General features: G+C 44.4%; 1 protein-coding gene across 2 annotated transcripts in view; it reads left to right on the top strand.

Annotated features, from left to right (window-relative positions):
• The first annotated feature begins 7,844 nt into the window (after nucleotides 1-7,844).
• The window catches only part of LAMA4 (laminin subunit alpha 4), a 188,765-nt gene continuing 174,792 nt past the window's right edge, over nucleotides 7,845-21,817 (top strand). For both annotated transcript variants that reach the window (XM_069726155.1, XM_069726154.1), the window contains exon 1: nucleotides 7,845-8,410. In XM_069726155.1, the coding sequence (XP_069582256.1) occupies nucleotides 8,207-8,410 (204 nt within the window). In that variant the 5' untranslated portion in view covers nucleotides 7,845-8,206. The remainder of the gene's footprint in view (nucleotides 8,411-21,817) is intronic.

The following is a 21,817-nucleotide window of genomic DNA, read 5'->3' as shown; positions in this document are numbered from 1 at the left end:
ACCCTACCTCAAACATGCTCAATGATGTTCATGTCTGGTGACTGGGCTGGCCAGTCCTTGAGCACCTTGATCTTTTTTGCCTGGAGGAATTTTGTTGTAGAGATGGATGTATGAGATGGAGCACCATCCTGCTGCAGAATGTGACCCCTTTTATGATTTGGAATATAAGAAGCAGCTAATACTTCTTGATATTTTAGACTATTGATATTGCCTTCCACCTTGCAAATGTTTTGCACACCCCCATACTGAATGTAACCCCAGACCATGATCTTTCCACCACCAAATTTAACTGTTTTCTGGGTGTATTTTGGATCCATATGGGCTCCAGTAGGTCTCCTGCAGTATTTGCTGTTGTGTAATTCTTCTGAAGATTCATCTGAGAAATCCACCTTCTGCCACTTTTCCAGCGTCCATCTGTTTAGAAGGCTGTGGGACTTTGCAAATGCCACACGGGTTTTTATTTGCCTTTTGTTTAGTGCTGGCTTCTGGACACTGATTCGACCATGGAGGCCATTTCGAGGCAGAATCTTACAAACTGTTCTAGTTGACACAGGAACTTGAGGTGACCAGGCCTGTTGGAGCTCTGCTGCAGTGGGAGAGGGGCTTGCTTTGTATTTTCTAACCAACAAACATTCCTCCTGAGCAGCTGTCTTGTGGGGTCTGCCGGACTTGGGCTTGTCAAACACATCTCCAGTCTCTTCAAATCTTTTTTTAATTCTTTGTACTTGACGCTGAGACATATTAAAGGGGCCAGCCACCTCTGCAGTGGATCTGGTCTTCAAACTCTTGATAATCCAGGCTTTGGTCGCAGGGTGGATTTTTGGCATGTTGTCAGAGCTCAAGTTGCAGTTCAAGTGAAGGTCTGGGGTGCTGGGTCTCTTTTTATACACACACTAATTAACCGATCATTTACTGAACACAGGTGAGGATGTAAACTAGGATTGGGTGCATTATATCAGGGGTCCCCAACTCCAGTCCTCAAGGCCCACCAACAGGTCATGTTTTCAGGATTTCCTTTGCATTGCACAGGTGATGCAATTATTACCTGGGCAAGACTAAGGAAATCCTGAAAACATGACATGTTGGTGGGCCTTGAGGACTGGAGTTGGGGACCTCTGCATTATATGACCAGGCGACAAAACTTTTGTCTTGCCAAAATCTGACCATTCTGTGTCCATTAACTGATCAATATTTCTGCATTGATGCCAATTTATTTTCTTAACCTAAACCACATTTCGGAGGGTTTCAGCTTTCTAAAGAATAATTTATACAACCAATGGATGAATTTAACGTCATGTTATAAGCTTTTATTTACATAACATGGATAAGCGACATAACTTCTGTCAGGGAGTGTAAGTCTATTAGAGACAGAATAAGGCTTATAGACTTACACTGAGAGCTTGTGACTGTCACCTCTGACTTCCGATCAATCAGAAATTTTGGTCACAAGATGGCGGCACAGCATCGGAGCAGCACTGGGAGCAGATGAAGACGGATACTGGTAAGTAAAAGATTCTAGGCTGGGAACTCAAGTAAACTGAAAGAAATAGAACGCTGGAGAGGTACTTTACGTTTTTGTGTTGTGTATATGGTATTAACATGGATATATGCAAAAATGTTTTGAGAAAAGTTTCTCAATAAGGAGTTGCTGAGCATTGTGTATACTGTAAAGTAGTTCATGAATAAAATATGACCGGAAGACTCCTTTAAATCAATCTCCTTAATTACCACACAATTATTCAACTATGCCCTTACTATATTCAGTATTAAAATGATCCATTAACTAGTGGGCATATTTGTATATATGTTCATTCCTGTAGAGACTATGATTTAACCACAGCTAGCCATTTAGTCCACCTCACAATCCAGGCTATGTGTAGCCTGCCTATGTCGCAGCAGAAACAGAGGTTCATTTATCAGCACTGACACTGGAACACTGAGCTGGGCCGTGATTTGTCATTTCTGGGTTGTCTGCCACATACACCGTCAAACGTAACGACACTAAAATTCTTCTTTTTTTCCACAGGAACCTATTTCTACTACAGAAAGCACAGCTCATATCCTGTCCTACTGGTTTATGAATCTTCCTGCGCTTCACAAGAGAACATTTGCCTTTTTTAACAACTGTTGAAGTACGCTATTCCATATAAGTCATTTGGGAAAAAAATTAAATAAAGGTTACATTCCATGTAGTGTATGAGCCTACAGTAAAAGGCAATGGTCAGCCTTGGGCAATGCAGTCTGTCTTCATACACTACCAGCCTTGTTCCTGATGTCTCACAAAGCATTTCTTTAAGGAGAAAACAGAACACTCTTTGTAAATTGAGGTTCACATTTCTGAAGATGAAGTAACATTTAGGCACTGGCTAGTTTACAGGATAATACATGCCAAAAAGCCCAGGCTTGGCAGGGCTAATATGTTGGAGCACGGCTGTGTGTTAACCAGCAGTAATACAGCATGCAATGATAAAATACATTAAGTAACCATGAATACTAATCACATGAGTTACTGCATGTACAGTATGTGTTTCTGACCATGCTGCCTGATATCAGCTTTACATGGACCTGTTACCTTCGACCTGGTCCCCTCCAAGTGGGGTTTCCAAATGCGGTCACCAGGAAAATGTAATTTCAACGTTTGATCACATAAACAAATGTCATCAGGAAAACCGTCATTATATGAGTAGTCAAAACCTGTTTGAATCATGCCCACAGTCACTGTAACAGCCAACTTCAGGCAAGACGCACTGAATGTTGGGTGCTTGGGACATTGCATGAATGGCTACTATTTTGTTTTCTCAGTTTGACCAACCATATTTTTTAGTAGAGATGTAATGAATGGTAATCTCATGCTTCCCTACCACGCACTACCATGGAGTCATGACTGCATATGTTGGGACTGGACAAGTCATACACCTAAATAAACTCCACACACCTACATAAACTCCATGCACACAATCCAATTATTTGTGTCACACATTGCACACACATATACATACAATCCGCACACCTCCATCATGTGACACACACAGACCTACTATCCACACCCCTGCAAATGCTACATACAATGCAGATGTCTACATACACACCTTCTACAAACCTAACACTGTACACAAATGCTCCATACCCCTGCCAACACTTCACACATGCTCTAGTCTGCACACTGATAGATAGGTCACACATACACACACTACAGACATCTTGACTGACTTATACATACACTACACACCCATGATTCAGGTAGCAAAAGAAAAAAAAGAAAAAAGGAAAAAAGCAGGATGCACTCACCAATCTTCAAAGTAGCAAATTTTATTAAGTCTTCACAATTAAAACTTCATGGCCGGGGGAGAAGAAAAGGAGCTCGTGCGAGCAGGGGAGACGGCGGCCGTTTCGCGCGGTCCTTGCGCTTCAACGGGTCTGCACACCCATGATTCACACACCTGTAAACACTCCACACATATACAGCATACATACAATCCACACACACCCCCATCAGGTCACACAAAATGCCACCGTCCACTCCCCATTTACACAATTATGGACACAGTATTCATGCACTGTATGTGGACATATGCACCACAAATACAATCCACATATCTCCATCCTATGTGTTACACAAAACTCCACTGTCCACATACCTGTAAATATTACATACATTCACACATCGTCATACACTCTACCTACCATTTACACACCAGCAGACACTGTGCACCCATACATACACTTCATACATACACAGTGCCTTGCGAAAGTATTTGGCTCCCTGGAACTTTTCTACCTTTTCCCACATATCATGCTTCAAACATAAAGATACCAAATGTAAATTTTTAGTGAAGAATCAACAACAAGTGGAACACAATTGTGAAGCTGAACAAAATTTATTGGTTATTTTAAATTTTTGTGGAAAATCAAAAACTGAAAAGTGGGGCGTGCAATATTATTCGGCCCCTTTAACTTAGTACTTTGTTGCGCCACCTTTTGCTATGCTTACAGCTGCAAGTCGCTTGGGGTATGTCTCTATCAGTTTTGTACATCGAGAGACTGAAATTCTTGCCCATTCTTCCTTGGCAAACAGCTCGAGCTCAGTGAGGTTTGATGGACATTGTTTGTGAACAGCAGTTTTCAGCTCTTTCCACAGATTCTCGATTGAATTGAAGTCTGGACTTTGACTTGGCCATTCTAACACCTGGATACTTTTATTTGTGAACCATTCCATTGTAGATTTTGCTTTATGTTTGGGATCATTGTCTTTTTGGTAGACAAATCTCCATCCCAGTCTCAGGTTTTCTTCAAGAATGGTCCTGTATTTGGCTCCATCCATCTTCCCATCAATTTTAACCATCTTCCCTGTCCCTGCTGAAGAAAAGCAGGCCCAAACCATGATGCTGCCACCACCATGTTTGACAGTGGGGATGGTGTGTTCAGGGTGATGAGCTGCATTGCCTTTACACCAAACATATCGTTTGGCATTGTTGCCAAAAAGTTAAATTTTGGTTTCATCTGCCCAGAGCACCTTCTTCCACATGTTTGGTGTGTCTCCCAGGTGGCTTGTTGCAAACTTTAATATACACTTTTTATGGATATTTCCTCTCACTCTTCCATAAAGGCTAGATTTGTGCAGTGTATGACTGATTGTTGTCCTATGGACAGACTGTCCTACCTCAGATGTAGATCCCTGAAAGTTCATCCAGAGTGATCATGGGCCCTTGGCTTCATATCTGATCAGTCTTCTCCTTGTTTGAGATGAAAGTTTAGAGGGATGGCCGGATCTTGGTAGATTTGCAGTGGTATGATAGACCTTCCATTTTAATATGATCGCTTGCACAGTGCTAATTGGGATGTTTAATGTTTTGAAAATCATTTTGTATCCAAATCCGGCTTTACACTGCTCCACAACAGTATCACGGACCTGCCTGTTGTGTTCCTTGGTCTTCATGATGTTGTCTGTGCTTCAAACAGAACCCTGAGACTATCACAGAGCAGGTGCATTTATACGAAAACTTGATTACACACAGGTGGATTATATTTATCATTATTAGGCATTTAGGATGACATTGGATCATTCAGAGATCTACAATAAACTTCTGGAGTGAGTTTGCTGCACTGAAAGTAAAGAGGATGAATAATATTGTATGTCCCACTTCTCAGTTTTTGAATTTCCACAAAAAAATTTAAAATAACCAATACATTTCGTTCAACTTTACAATTGTGTTCCACTTGTTGTTGATTCTTCACCAAAAATTTACATTTGATATATTTATATTTGAAGCATGATATGTGGGAAAAAGTTGCAAAGTTCCAGGGAGCCAAGGCACTGTAATACTTTCGCAAGGCACTGTAATACACACCTACAGTGGGTACGGAAAGTATTCAGACCCCTTAAACTTTTTCACTCTTTGTTTCATTGCAGCCATTTGGTAAATTCAATAAAGTTCATTTTTTTCTCATTAATGTACACTCTGCACCCCATCTTGATTGAAAAAAACAGAAGTGTAGAAATTTTTGCATATTTATTAAAAAAGAAAAACTGAAATATCATATGGTCATAAGTATTCAGACCCTTTGCTCAGAGACTCACATTTAAGTTACATGCTGTCCATTTCCTTGAGATCCTCCTTGAGATGTTTCTACTCCTTCATTGGAGTCCAGTTGTGTTTAATTAAACTGATAGGACTTGATTTGGAAAGGCACACACCTATCTATATAAGACCTCACAACTCACAGTGCATAGCAGTCCAAATCAGAATCATGAGGTCAAAGGAACTGGCCAAGGAGCTCAGAGACAGAATTGTGGCAAGACACACATCTGGCCAAGGTTACAACATAATTTCTGCAGTACTCAAGACTCCTAAGAGCACAGTGGCCTCCATATTCCTTAAATGGAAGAAGTTTGGGACCAACAGAAGTCTTCCTAGACCTGACCATCCAACCAAACTGAGCAATCATGTGAGATGAGCATTGATGAGAGAGGTAAAGAAGAACCCCAAGATCACCATGGTTGAGCTCCAGAGATGAAGTAGGGAGATGGGAGAAAGTTCAACAAAGTCAGCTATCACTGCAGCCCTCCACCAGTCGGGCCTTTGTGGCAGAGTGGCCCAACTGAAGCCTCTACTCAGAGCACGACATATGAAAGCCCACATAGAATTTGCTAAAAAACACATTAAGGACACCCAGCATATCAGAAATAAGATTCTCTGGTCTGATGAGTCGAAGATGGACCTTTTTGGTGATAATTCTAAGCGGTATGTGTGGAGAAAACAGGCACTGCTCATCACTTGCCCAATACAATCTCAACAGTGAAACATGGTGGTGGCAGCATCTTGCTATGGGGGTGTTTTTCAGCTGCAGGGACAGGACGACTGGTTGCCATTGAAGGAAACATGAATGCGGCCAAGTACAGCGATATCCTGGATGAAAACCTCTTCCAGTGCTCTGGACCTCAGACTTGGCCGAAGGTTCACCTTCCAACAAGACAATGACCCTAAGCACACAGCTAAAATAACAAAGGAGTGGCTTCAGAAAAACTCTGCAACAATTCTTTACAGTCCCATCCAGAGCCCTGACCTAAACTCAAATAAGCATCTCTGGAGAGACCTGAAAATGGCTGTCTACCAACATTCACCTGACAGAACTGGAGAGGATCTGCAAGGAAGAATGGCAGAGGATCCCCAAATCCAGGTGTGAAAGCATCATTCCCAAGAAGACTCATGGCTGTACTAGCTCAAAAGGGTGCTTCTACTGAATACTGAGCAAAGGGTCTGAATACTTATGACCATGTGATATTTCAGTTTTTCTTTTTTAATAAATTTGCAAAAATTACTACATTTCAGTTTTTTCCAGTCAAGATGGGGTGCAGAGTGTACATTAATGAGAAAAAAAGAGAACTTTTTAGAATTTTATAAATGGCTGCTATGAAACAAAGAGTGAAAAATTTAAAGTGGTCATAATACTTTCCGTACCTACTGTACTTAGCATGTATTACACAAACATCCATTGTCCAAACCCCTGCAAATGTTATATACTTTTCATATAGTTTATACACCTGCATACCCTCTACACTCCATTTACATACCTGCAGACATTGTGCACACATCATAAATATAATCCACATATCTTCATAGTATATTATTATTTTTTATTATTATTATACATTTTTATAGCACCATTTATTCCATGGCACTTTACACGTGAAAGGGGCAAATATAGACAAATTCATTAAATATGAGCAAAAAATAAGGCACTAACAGGTACAGAAGGAGGGAGGACCCTGCCCGCGAGGGCTCATGGTCTGCAGGGGATGGGTGAGGATACACTAGGAGAGGGTAGGGCAGGTTGTGCGGCAGTTCAGTAGGTTGAGGATCACTGCAGGCTTTAGGCTTGTCGGAAGAGGTGGGTCTTCACGTTCTTTTTGAAGGTTTCTATGGTAGGCGAGAGCCTGGTATATGTTACACACACATCTGCAAATGTTAGATACATGCAATTCTTTCACAAAGGATTATATGGGCAGTTTGTAAGTGATCATCATCACAGCTACTATACCGATCTCATCATGTCTAAGATATAGCTTAATAATCCATAATAATGGCATAATTACATTGATAAATATTTAAAAATCGCTTCTGTCCCCATTTTATGGAAATATTGCACGTACCCAGCCATACATGGCTGTAATCTGCGTTTCATTGCGCACAAGCGTGAGTGACAGTTTGACAGGTTACAGTATCTTTCGCTTTGTTATCAGGCAAGGCAGGACAGGGGTCAGATAAATGGCTTCAAAGAACATGACTTGATTTCTGTGAAAGCAAGCTGTGGGCAGCCAGGCAGAGCTTCCAGAGGGAGGGTCTAACACTGAAGGTAAGCTTCACTGCAGTGAGGGAAGCCAGAGAGTGAAGCACAACTGTCCAGTGTGTCCTGTACCCTGACACACAGCAGAAGAAGGTGGCCAGGAGCCTGGAGGAAGAAAACTCAGGACTGTCTAGTCTCCTGGGAAGAGTAGCTCAGCTGATAAAAGCAAAAAATGAGAATGTTTCGTGGTGTGTGAGTGAGAACTCAGCGAGCCAGCGGAGATCCTTCTATTCTGCACATCTGGAAAGTCAAGCCGCAGCACAAGTCTAATGTTGGAAGCTGTACAGAAGTGAACAGGGTGTGGATCTGGACTGGACTTGGATGTTGTAGAAAGCAAAATATTTCTGAATTCAAGAGAAGAATGGCTGGCTTTTCCCAAATGTGGCATACATGTGTACTGATCACATTATTCGGATACCTGCATCCTTGCAAAGCATCGTTTGAAGGCAGCGCCTTTCACTTGGAGGCTGAAGGTAGCACATCTGCCATCAACAGCAAGCAGGACACCAATATTATAGACATCCGGCAATCTTACATCCCTGCCAGGCTGATCCCAGTATCACAGGTAACAATCCTTCTTATTCTTTATATGGGACAGTGTTGTTGTCTTTACATGCCAAACATATGTTTATTAAAGGGGTATTGTGAAGCTTGGAAGTTATCCCCTATCACTGGGAAAGAGAATAAGTTACCAATCGCTGGGACTCCCACCGATCCCGAGAATGTGGGCTTTAAAGAGTCCCAAGTGAAAGGAGCGGTGATCGATCGCATGCAATGGCACTCCATTCATTCTTAATGGACACAGTCAAGTGCAGCACTCCGATAAGAATAAATGGAGCAGCAGTGTACATGATCGACCTTCGCTCCATTCACCCTGTGCTTTTCAGAGCCCCGATTCTCAGGATGAATAGGGCCCAAATGGTCGGACTTCCACGAATAGGGGATAACTTCCAAACTTAAGAATACCCTTTAAATGGAAATAGTACTCTATCTGTAAATCAATATTCTAAATTTATCAGAAATGTTTTTTTTTAGTAAATATTTATTATAACAGAATAAGTAAGACAAGGAACCAAATTCTGTTAGGGCGACCTGTGGGAATATAGTAGCCCAAATGTCACTTCCATAGAATAATAATATGATTATGTCTCCGTTTGGCAACAGGTGGCTAGATTTACTGATTTCAGAATGTGCCAAGAGGTGATCTGATCATACATACTATGAGTGCAGGCTGGGCGCAGTATGGGTGCAGGCTGGACGTCTTTAATTAGTATATTGAATATTCTGTATAGTGAGAACCTTTTGTCTTGTATCAGAAATAATAGTTCAATGTTCTAGAACTGCCTTGTTAGCAATCCCATGGTAGTATTATCATCATTTTACCAACAAACGTATTCTTGTAGGCTGGGGTACATGGTGACTATGATGATGATCCCCTAAAGTGGATTATCTGGTACAATAGTAGTAAAGTTGAACTGAGTCTGTTTATTAAGATCTTTCAAATGGTTTGTCCAGTCTAAGCTCGTGACCACTGCAGACAATCATTGGCTCCACTGACCACATTTGTGTAAATTAACTTTACGTAACTTTCTAATATTCTCTTGTTTCAGATACTAACCATTATGAATGTAATAGTTTGATGTGACTGGGAGCACAGTCATTTATGCACAAAGGCACTTGCATACTTCGTTCTATGGAGAAGTGTGTCGAGTCTAGGCAAGGATCTGTCAGCTCAACAGCCTGCAGTCTGACATACTGTCATACTGTTGCAAACTATCATTAAGATTAAAGCTAGGATCACATGGCACTTTGGCTGTGAAACTTGTTGAGTGGTCAAAGTTTGGTAGGTATCGCAGCGCACTACAAGTGAATGTTGTCACATTGCAACCTTGAGGGTTCTGTGACAACAACAACCAAGTCTCAAAAAGTTTGACTGTGTCAAATTTTTTCAACTTCCTTGTCGCAGTTGCAGTACCCTAATATGACCCCGACCACTTGTATAGTTCAATGTAGGTGTGACACATAGCACACTTTGGCAGCGCAACAGGTGATGTAGTCAAAGTCACTATGTGGCCCCAGCTTTATGCAGGCACTGCTGACATACAGTTGTGCTCAAAGTTTACATACCCTGGCAGAATTTTTGCTTTCTTGGCTTTTGTTTTCACAGAATATGAATGATAATAACACCAAGACTTTTTTTCCACTCTTGGTTAGTAGTTGAGTGAAGTCATTTACTGTCAAATTACTTTGTTTTCTCTTTTCAAATCATAATGAGAACCCAAAACATCCAAATGACCCTGATCAAAAGTTTACATACCCCATTTCTTTATACCGTGTATTGCCCCCTCTAACATCAATGACAGCTTGAAGTTTTTTGTGGTAGTTGTGGATGAGGTTCTTTATTTTCTCAGATGGTAAAGCTGCCCACACTTCTTGGCAAAAAGCCTCCAGTTCCTGTAAATTCCTGGACTGTCTAGCATGAACTGTGCATTTGAAATCTTCTAAGAGTGGCTCAATGATGTTTGAGGTCAGGAGACTGAGATGGCCACTCCAGAACCTTCACTTTGTTCTGCTGTAGCCAATGACAGGTCGACATGGCCTTGTGTTTTGTATCGTTGCCATGTTGGAATGTCCAAGTACATCCCATACGCAGCTTCCGGAATGATCAGTGCAAATTTGCCTCCAGTATTTGCTGATAACGTGCGGCATTCATCTTCCCTTCAACTTTAACCAAGTTTCCTGCGTTTGTAGCTCATACATCCACAAAACATCAGAGATCCACCTCCGTGCTTTACAGTAGGACTGGTGTTCCTTTCATCACCTGCCTTGTTGACCTCTCTCCAAATGTAACTGCCGCGCCCCAGAGACCTGGTCGTTGCAGTATGGCACTCTGCCGCTAAGGGGAGTGGCGGTACGTCTGATGGCACTAAGGAGTTCTCCTGAACAGGTATCACCAGAACACATTACACTTCACACTCCGGCCACTAGGGGAAGAAAAAGGCTTTATTTATTGGGCCACTCCTCACACTGGTAAAACTAGGGGCTGGGGAGGAAGTTAGTCAGAAGCTGACTGGGTTGGATTCAGGCAACATCCCGTGGCAGGGGGTGTTGCAGGGAGAAGGCACGGGGGGTCCCTATCAGGCGTGGGAACCTGGCAGGAGCCTAGCGAACAGAACAGAACGTAACGGAACCACGCCTGCACAGCCTGCGGCAGTATCCTAAGAAAGAGACACGAAGGGAAGGATATTGTGGAACAGTGTAAACGAGATCAAGCACAAATGAGAGCCAGTAAGAGTCGTGCCGAGAGAGAGAGAGGCAACATCTTACTGAGGCGCGTAGTCGGTGGCCGGAACACCGTAGGAGTAACTGACTTCAGGCCTTACTTCAAACTCCGCTGGACAGTTAATTATAGGTTGGCTGTCTACCTTAAATTACCTAAGAAGACATAGGGGGCAACATTGGGAGAGGGGCGTCTCTAGGGTCCCGGAAGACCTCCAAGCTTTCCCGTCATACGGGTGCGTCCTAGCCAAAATATACCTGCGGGACGAGAAACTAGTAACATCTGGAACTAAAGAGAACGAGAGAGAGCTGTAGAGAACGAACGAATGAGAACAGCAGTTGTGAGGACTATTCCGAATGCTCAGCAGGGTAGGACTACAACACACAGGTGCTAGTGGTAGTGTTGTGAATTCTGTTTTCAAACTCCCTCCTGTGGTCATGAATGGTACTTCGGCGAGTTCTGTCCATGGACTCCCTCTGGTGGCTGTGAGTGGAGCTGCTGCTTCTGAGGTTCCTTCCACAGGTGACGTAGTTTATTCTTTGGCTGGCTGTTCTATTTAACTCCACTCAGATCGTTACTCCATGCCAGCTGTCAATGTTCTTGTACTGGTTCAGTTCGCTCTTGGATCTTTCTGGTGACCTGTCTACTCCAGCAGAAGCTAAGTCCCTGATAGTTAATTATTTGTTCATTGTTTCCTTGTCCAGTTGGCTATCATGATTTTGTCTTGCTAGCTGGAAGCTCTGGGATGCAGAGTGGCACCTCCGCACCGTGAGTCGGTGCGGAGGTCTTTTTTGCACACTCTGCATGGTTTTTTGTAGTTTTTTGTGCTGACCGCAAAGATACCTTTTCTATCCTCAGTCTGTTTAGTAAGTCTGGCCTCCCTTTGCTGAAACTTGTTTCATCTCTGTGTTTGTGTCTTTCATCTTAACTCACAGTCAATATATGTGGGGGGCTGCCTTTTCCTTTGGGGAATTTCTCTGAGGCAAGGTAGGCTTTATTTTCTATCTTTAGGGCTAGCTAGCTCTTAGGCTGTGAAGAGGCGTCTAGGTCGTGTTAGGTACGCTCCACGGCTATTTCTAGTTGTGTGATAGGATTAGGGGTTGCGGTCAGCAGAGTTCCCACTTCCCAGAGCTTGTCCTGTGTGAGTTTAACCATCAGGTCGTTCCGGGTGCTCTTAACCACCAGGTCCATAACAGGTAGGCAACGATTTCCATCTGCGAAGGAAACTCTGGATGTGCCCATCGGACCAGCCGGTCTCTGAGAGCCCTGTTAAACGTACTCTGGATTGAGGATCCTGAAGCCTTCAGTAAAGAGGTAAAGAGACTGCAACCTGGTGTCCTCATTATTGACTGCACCTCACACCATCGCCACCTACACCACTGGGAAGCCCTGGGGACATACTTCACCTGTGGGAAGTTATACCATCCGGCTGCCATTCCATCACCCCAGCGGACCCCATAGCAGCGTCGGTCACCCTGACCGAACACCACAGGTGGCGTCAGGAACCCCTGACAGACTATTCCACTACTTTCATTGGACGCCCCTTAGCAGGGTCGTGGACCGGGTCTAGCCACCATGACAGCCTCAGAACCGAACTAGAGAGACCCGGTAACGAAACACGTGGCCCTGTGTCTGGGGGCGATCCATAACGTTTATGGCTGTGGCCAAAAAATTTAATTTTGGTCTCATCAATTCAAATTACCTTGTTACAGAAGTTTTGAGGCTTGTCCCTGTGCTGTTTTGCATATTGTAGGTGAGATACTGTGAGTCATTTGCACAGCAATGGGTTTCTTCTGGCGACTCGACCATGCAGCCCTTTTTTCTTCAAGTGCCTCCTTATTGTGCATCTTGAAACAGCCACACCACTAGTTTCAAGACAGTCCTGTATTTCATCTGATGTTATTTATGAATTTTTCTTTGCATCCTGAACAATTTTCCTGGCATTTCTGGACGACATTTTTGTTGGTATACCTGACCATGGTTTTGTTTTTAACAGAGCCCCTGATTTTCTATTTGTTAATCACAGTTTGAATGCTGCTGACTGGCATTTTCAATTCCTTGGATATGTTTTTGTATCTCTTTCCTGTTTTATACAGTTCAACTATGTTATCTCGTAGATTCGTTGACAATTATTTTGCTTTCCCCATGACTCACAATCCAGAAACGTCAGTGGGTGGATGAAAGATACAAGAGTCTGTCTGGATCCCAGAAACTCACTCAGCTTTTATGCATATGCAGCGCCCAGGAGATCTGGTCGTTGCAGTATGACACTCTGCCACTAAGGGGAGTGATGGTATGTCTGATGGCACTGAAGGAATTCTCCTGACCAGGTATCACCAGAACACATTATACTTCAAACTCCGGCCACTAGGGGGAGAAAAAGGCTTTATTTATTGGGCCACTCCTCACACTGGTAAAACTAGGGGCTGGGGAGGAAGTTAGTCAGAAGCTGACTGGGTTGGACTCAGGCAACATCCCGTGGCAGGGGGTGTTGCGGGGAGAAGACACAGGGGGTCCCTGTCAGGCATAGGAACTGTTGTGAATTCTGTTGACGAACTCCCTCCTGTGGTCTTGAATGGTACTTCGGCGAGTTCTGTTTATGGGCTCCCTCTGGTGGCTATGAGTGAAGCTGCTGCTTCTGAGGTTCCTTACACAGGTGACGTGGTTTATCCTTTGGTTGGCTGCTCTATTTAACTACTCTCAGATCGTTACTCCATGCCAGCTGTCAATGTTTTTGCATTCGTTCAGTTCGCTCCTGGATCTCTCTGGTGACCTGCCTTCTCCTGCAGAAGCTAAGTTCCTGATAGTCATTATTTGTTCACTGTTTTCTTGTCCAGCTGGTTATCATGATTTTGTCTTGCTAGCTGGAAGCTCTGGGATGCAGAGTGGCCCCTCTTTTTTGCACACTCTGTGTGGTCTTTTATAGGTTTTTGTGCTGATCGCAAAGTTACCTTTCCTATCCTCTGTCTATTTAGTAAGTCTGGCCTCCCTTTGCTGAAACCTGTTTCATTTCTGCGTTTGTGACTTTCATCTTTACTCACAGTCAATATATGTGGGGGGCTTCCTTTACCTTTGGGGAATTTCTCTGAGGCAAGGTAGGCTTTATTTTCCATCTCTAGGGCTAGATAGCTCTTAGGCTGTGACGAGGCGCCTAGGTCTGGTCAGGAGCGCTCCACGGCTATTTCTAGTGTGTGTGATAGGATTAGGGCTTGCGGTCAGCAGAGTTCCCACATCCCAGAGCTTGTCCTGTATGAGGTTTAACTATCAGGTCATTTCAGGTGCTCCTAACCACCAGGTCATAACAGTACAGCTGGCCTAAAGTATAAATGCATCTCAATAGAGGGATAAGAGAACTTCTGAGACCATTTTTTTTCTTTGCACTGTGTTTTGTCTTTCTTTTTCCCTAGACCTTTGGGTGGTTCAGGACACAGGTGTAGATATGGACATTCAAGGTCTGTCCTCTTGTGTGGATCATCTCACGGCAAGGGTACAAAACATTCAAGATTTTGTGGTTCAGAATCCTATGTTAGAGCCTAGAATTCCTATTCCTGACTTATTTTCTGGGGATAGATCTAGGTTCTTGAATTTCAAAAATAATTGTAAACTGTTTCTAGCTTTGAAACCCCGCTCCTCTGGTGACCCCGCTCAACAAGTAAAAATCATTATTTCTTTGTTGCGTGGTGACCCTCAAGATTGGGCATTTTCCCTTGCGCCAGGAGATCCTGCTTTGCGTGATGTTGATGCGTTTTTTCTGGCGCTTGGATTGCTTTATGATGACCCAAATTCAGTGGATCACGCAGAGAAAATCTTGCTGGCTTTGTGTCAGGGTCAGGATGAAGCGGAGGTGTACTGTCAGAAGTTTAGAAAGTGGTCTGTGCTTACTCAGTGGAATGAATGTACCCTGGCGGCAATTTTCAGAAAGGGTCTTTCTGAAGCCCTTAAGGATGCCATGGTGGGATTTCCCACGCCTGCTGGTCTGAATGAGTCTATGTCTTTGGCCATTCAGATCGATCGGCGCATGCGTGAGCGCAAAGCTGTGCACCATCTGGCGGTGTTCTCTGAGCATAGGCCTGAGCCTATGCAGTGTGATAGGACTTTGACCAGAGCTGAACGGCAAGAACACAGACGTCGGAATGGAGTTGAAGCGACGTTTTGCTTCTGCCCCTGTGTTGTGCCAGCCAGATGTTTCGCTCCCTTTTCAGGTTGAGGTTGATGCTTCTGAAATTGGAGCAGGGGCTGTTTTGTCGCAAAGAAGTTCTGATGGCTCGGTGATGAAACCCTGTGCCTTCTTTTCTAGAAAATTCTTGCCTGCTGAGCGCAATTATGATGTGGGCAATCGGGAGTTGTTGGCCATGAAGTGGGCATTCGAGGAGTGGCGACATTGGCTTGAAGGAGCTAAACATCGCGTGGTGGTCTTGACGGATCACAAGAATTTGACTTATCTCGAGTCTGCCAAACGGTTGAATCCTAGACAGGCTCGATGGTAGCTCTTTTTCTCCCGTTTTGATTTTGTGGTTTCATACCTTCCGGGATCTAAGAATGTGAAGGCTGGCGCCCTGTCAAGGAGTTTTGTGCCTGACTCTCCGGGTGTTCCGGGGCCGGCTGTTATGGCTGGCAATCAGGCAACACAGCGTGCAGTAATCAGCGCACATACAGAGATCTGGCAATAACCAAAAACAATAGGACGAGCTCTGAGACGTGGAATCTCTGTAGACTGCAGTACCTGATCTATCCTCACACAACTATAAGCAGCAGTGGATTGCGCCTATCACTACCTATGCAACTCGGCACTGCCTGAGGAGCTGACTAGCCTGAAGATAGAAATACAAGCCTGACTTACCTCAGAGAAATACCCCAAAGGAATAGGCAGCCCCCCACATATAATGACTGTTAGCAAGATGAAAAGACAAACGTAGGAATGAAATAGATTCAGCAAAGTGAGGCCCGATATTCTAGACAGAGCGAGGATAGCAAAGAGAACTATGCAGTCTACAAAAAACCCTAAAACGAAAACCACGCAAAGGGGTAAAAAGACCCACCGTGCCGAACTAACAGCACGGCGGTGCACCCCTTTGCTTCTCAGAGCTTCCAGCAAAAGATAATAGCAAGCTGGACAGAAAATACAGAAAACAAACTAGAAGCACTTATCTAGCAGAGCAGCAGGCCCAAGGAAAGATGCAGTAGCTCAGATCCAACACTGGAACATTGACAAGGAGCAAGGAAGACAGACTCAGGTGGAGCTAAATAGCAAGGCAGCCAACGAGCTCACCAAAACACCTGAGGGAGGAAGCCCAGAGACTGCAATACCACTTGTGACCACAGAAGTGAATTCAGCCACAGAATTCACAACAGTACCCCCCCCTTGAGGAGGGGTCACCGAACCCTCACCAGAACCCCCAGGCCGACCAGGATGAGCCACATGAAAGGCACGAACAAGATCTGGGGCATGGACATCAGAGGCAAAAACCCAGGAATTATCTTCCTGAGCATAACCCTTCCATTTGACCAGATACTGGAGTTTCCGTCTAGAGACACGAGAATCCAAAATCTTCTCCACAATATACTCCAATTCCCCCTCCACCAAAACAGGGGCAGGAGGCTCCACAGATGGAACCATAGGTGCCACGTATCTCCTCAACAACGACCTATGGAATACATTATGTATGGAAAAGGAGTCTGGGAGGATCAGACGAAAAGACACCGGATTGAGAATCTCAGAAATCCTATACGGACCAATAAAACGAGGTTTAAATTTAGGAGAGGAAACCTTCATAGGAATATGACGAGAAGATAACCAAACCAGATCCCCAACACGAAGTCGGGGTCCCACACGGCGTCTGCGATTAGCGAAAAGCTGAGCCTTCTCTTGGGACAAGGTCAAATTGTCCACTACCTGAGTCCAGATCTGCTGCAACCTGTCCACCACAGAATCCACACCAGGACAGTCCGAAGACTCAACCTGTCCTGAAGAGAAACGAGGATGGAACCCAGAATTGCAGAAAAATGGAGAGACCAAGGTAGCCGAGCTGGCCCGATTATTAAGGGCGAACTCAGCCAACGGCAAAAATGACACCCAATCATCCTGGTCAGCGGAAACAAAACATCTCAGATATGTTTCCAAGGTCTGATTGGTTCGTTCGGTCTGGCCATTAGTCTGAGGATGGAAGGCCGAGGAGAAAGATAGGTCAATGCCCATCCTACCACAAAAGGCTCGCCAGAACCTCGAGACAAACTGGGAACCTCTGTCAGAAACAATATTCTCAGGAATGCCATGTAAACGAACCACATGCTGGAAGAACAAAGGCACCAAATCAGAGGAGGAAGGCAATTTAACCAAAGGCACCAGATGGACCATTTTAGAAAAGCGATCACAGACCACCCAAATGACCGACATTTTTTGAGAAACGGGAAGGTCAGAAATGAAATCCATCGAAATATGTGTCCAAGGCCTCTTCGGGACCGGCAAGGGCAAAAGCAACCCACTGGCACGTGAACAGCAGGGCTTAGCCCTAGCACAAATTCCACAGGACTGCACAAAAGCACGCACATCCCGCGACAGAGATGGCCACCAGAAGGATCTAGCAACCAACTCCCTGGTACCAAAGATTCCTGGATGACCGGCCAGCACCGAACAATGAAGTTCAGAGATAACTTTACTAGTCCACCTATCAGGGACGAACAGTTTCTCGGCCGGACAACGATCAGGTTTATTAGCCTGAAATTTCTGCAACACTCTCCGCAAATCAGGGGAGATGGCAGACACAATGACTCCTTCCTTGAGGATACTCGCCGGCTCAGATAACCCCGGAGAGTCGGGCACAAAACTCCTAGACAGAGCATCCGCCTTCACATTTTTAGAGCCCGGAAGGTATGAAATCACAAAATCAAAACGAGCAAAAAATAACGACCAACGGGCCTGTCTAGGATTCAAGCGCTTGGCAGACTCAAGATAAGTAAGGTTCTTATGATCAGTCAAAACCACCACGCGATGCTTAGCACCCTCAAGCCAATGACGCCACTCCTCGAATGCCCACTTCATGGCCAGCAACTCTCGGTTGCCCACATCATAATTACGCTCAGCAGCAGAAAATTTCCTGGAAAAGAAAGCACATGGTTTGAACACTGAGCAACCAGAACCTCTCTGTGACAAAACCGCCCCTGCACCAATCTCAGAAGCATCAACCTCGACCTGGAACGGAAGAGAAACATCAGGTTGACACAACACAGGGGCACAGCAAAAACGACGCTTCAACTCCTGAAAAGCTTCCACGGCAGCAGAAGACCAATTAACCAAATCAGCACCCTTCTTGGTCAAATCGGTCAATGGTCTGGCAATGCTAGAAAAATTACAGATGAAGCGACGATAAAAATTAGCAAAGCCCAGGAATTTCTGCAGACTTTTTAGAGATGTCGGCTGAGTCCAATCCTGGATGGCCTGAACCTTAACCGGATCCATCTCGATAGTAGAAGGGGAAAAGATGAACCCCAAAAATGAAACTTTCTGCACACCGAAGAGACACTTTGATCCCTTCACGAACAAGGAATTAGCACGCAGTACCTGGAAAACCATTCTGACTTGCTTCACATGAGACTCCCAATCATCTGAGAAGATCAAAATGTCATCCAAGTAAACAATCAAGAATTTATCCAGATACTCACGGAAAATGTCATGCATAAAAGACTGAAAAACAGATGGAGCATTGGCAAGTCCGAACGGCATCACCAGATACTCAAAATGACCCTCGGGCGTATTAAATGCCGTTTTCCATTCATCTCCCTGCCTGATTCTCACCAGATTATACGCACCACGAAGATCAATCTTAGTAAACCAACTAGCCCCCTTAATCCGAGCAAACAAGTCAGAAATCAATGGCAAGGGATACTGAAACTTAACAGTGATCTTATTAAGAAGGCGGTAATCAATACACGGTCTTAGCGAACCATCCTTCTTGGCTACAAAAAAGAACCCTGCTCCCAATGGTGACGACGATGGGCGAATATGTCCCTTCTCCAGGGACTCCTTCACATAACTGCGCATAGCGGTGTGTTCAGGTACGGACAAATTAAATAAACGACCCTTAGGGAATTTACTACCAGGAATCAAATCGATAGCACAATCACAATTCCTATGCGGAGGTAGGGCATCAGACTTGGACTCTTCAAATACATCCTGAAAGTCCGACAAGAACTCTGGGATGTCAGAAGGAATGGATGACGAAATAGACAAAAATGGAACATCACCATGTACTCCCTGACAACCCCAGCTGGTTACCGACATAGAGTTCCAATCCAATACTGGATTATGGGTTTGTAGCCATGGCAACCCCAACACGACCACATCATGCAAATTATGCAGTACCAGAAAGCGAATAACTTCCTGATGTGCAGGAGCAATGCACATGGTCAGCTGGGCCCAGTACTGAGGCTTATTCTTGGCCAAAGGTGTAGCATCAATTCCTCTCAACGGAATAGGACACCGCAAAGGCTCCAAGAAAAATCCACAACGTTTAGCATAATCCAAATCCATCAGATTCAGGGCAGCGCCTGAATCCACAAACGCCATGACAGAATACGATGACAAAGAGCACATTAAGGTAATGGACAAAAGGAATTTGGACTGTACAGTACCAATAACGGCAGAGCTATCGAACCGCCTAGTGCGTTTAGGACAATTAGAAATAGCATGAGTAGAATCACCACAATAGAAACACAGTCTGTTCAGACGTCTGTGTTCTTGCCGTTCTACTTTAGTCATAGTCCTGTCGCACTGCATAGGCTCAGGTTTACTCTCAGACAATACCGCCAGATGGTGCACAGATTTACGCTCGCGCAAGCGACGACCGATCTGAATGGCCAAGGACATAGACTCATTCAAACCAGCAGGCATAGGAAATCCCACCATTACATCCTTAAGAGCTTCAGAGAGACCCTTTCTGAACAAAGCCGCTAGTGCAGATTCATTCCACAGAGTGAGTACTGACCACTTCCTAAATTTCTGACAATATACTTCTACATCATCCTGACCCTGGCATAAAGCCAGCAGATTTTTCTCAGCCTGATCCACTGAATTAGGCTCATCGTAAAGCAATCCCAGCGCCTGGAAAAATGCATCAACATTACTCAATGCAGAATCTCCTGGTGCAAGAGAAAACGCCCAGTCCTGTGGGTCGCCGCGCAAAAAAGAAATAATAATCAAAACCTGTTGAATAGGATTACCAGAAGAATGAGGTTTCAAGGCCAAAAATAGCTTACAATTATTTCTGAAGCTCAGGAATTTAGTTCTGTCACCAAAAAACAAATCAGGAATCGGAATTCTTGGTTCTAGCATCGATTTCTGATCAATAGTATCTTGAATCTTTTGTACATTTACAACGAGATTATCCATTGAGGAGCACAGAGCCTGAATATCCATGTCCACAGCTGTGTCCTGAAGCACTCTAATGTCTAGGGGAAAAAAAAGACTGAAGACAGAGCTAAGAAAAAAAAATGCTGTCAGGATTTCTTTTTTCCCTCTATTGGGAATCATTGGTGGGGCTCCTTGTACTGTTATGGCTGGCAATCAGGCAACACAGCGTGCAGTAATCAGCGCACATACAGAGATCTGGCAATAACCAAAAACAATAGGACGAGCTCTGAGACGTGGAATCTCTGTAGACTGCAGTACCTGATCTATCCTCACACAACTATAAGCAGCAGTGGATTGCGCCTATCACTACCTATGCAACTCGGCACTGCCTGAGGAGCTGACTAGCCTGAAGATAGAAATACAAGCCTGACTTACCTCAGAGAAATACCCCAAAGGAATAGGCAGCCCCCCACATATAATGACTGTTAGCAAGATGAAAAGACAAACGTAGGAATGAAATAGATTCAGCAAAGTGAGGCCCGATATTCTAGACAGAGCGAGGATAGCAAAGAGAACTATGCAGTCTACAAAAAACCCTAAAACGAAAACCACGCAAAGGGGTAAAAAGACCCACCGTGCCGAACTAACAGCACGGCGGTGCACCCCTTTGCTTCTCAGAGCTTCCAGCAAAAGATAATAGCAAGCTGGACAGAAAATACAGAAAACAAACTAGAAGCACTTATCTAGCAGAGCAGCAGGCCCAAGGAAAGATGCAGTAGCTCAGATCCAACACTGGAACATTGACAAGGAGCAAGGAAGACAGACTCAGGTGGAGCTAAATAGCAAGGCAGCCAACGAGCTCACCAAAACACCTGAGGGAGGAAGCCCAGAGACTGCAATACCACTTGTGACCACAGAAGTGAATTCAGCCACAGAATTCACAACAGCCGGCGGGTATTCTTAAAGAAGGGGTAATTTTGTCTGCCATTTTCCCTGATTTGCGGCGTGTGCTGCAAAAGTTTCAGGCTGATAGACCTGACCGTTGTCCTACGGAGAAACTGTTTGTCCCTGATAGATGGACTAGTAGAGTTATCTCTGAGATTCATTGTTCAGTGTTGGCTGGTCATCCTGGAATCTTTGGTACCAGAGATTTGGTGGCTAGATCCTTTTGGTGGCCTTCTTTGTCACGGGATGTGCGTTCTTTTGTGCAGTCCTGTGGGACTTGTGCTCGGGCTAAGCCCTGCTGTTCTCGTGTCAGTGGGTTGCTTTTGCCCTTGCCGATCCCGAAGAGGCCCTGGACGCATATTTCCATGGATTTTATTTCAGATCTCCCTGTTTCTCAAAGG

The sequence above is a fragment of the Ranitomeya imitator genome, chromosome 5 (genome assembly GCF_032444005.1).
Source record: "Ranitomeya imitator isolate aRanImi1 chromosome 5, aRanImi1.pri, whole genome shotgun sequence".
In the NCBI taxonomy this organism is placed as follows: domain Eukaryota; kingdom Metazoa; phylum Chordata; class Amphibia; order Anura; family Dendrobatidae; genus Ranitomeya; species Ranitomeya imitator.
This window is presented reverse-complemented; position numbering and strand designations above follow the sequence as displayed.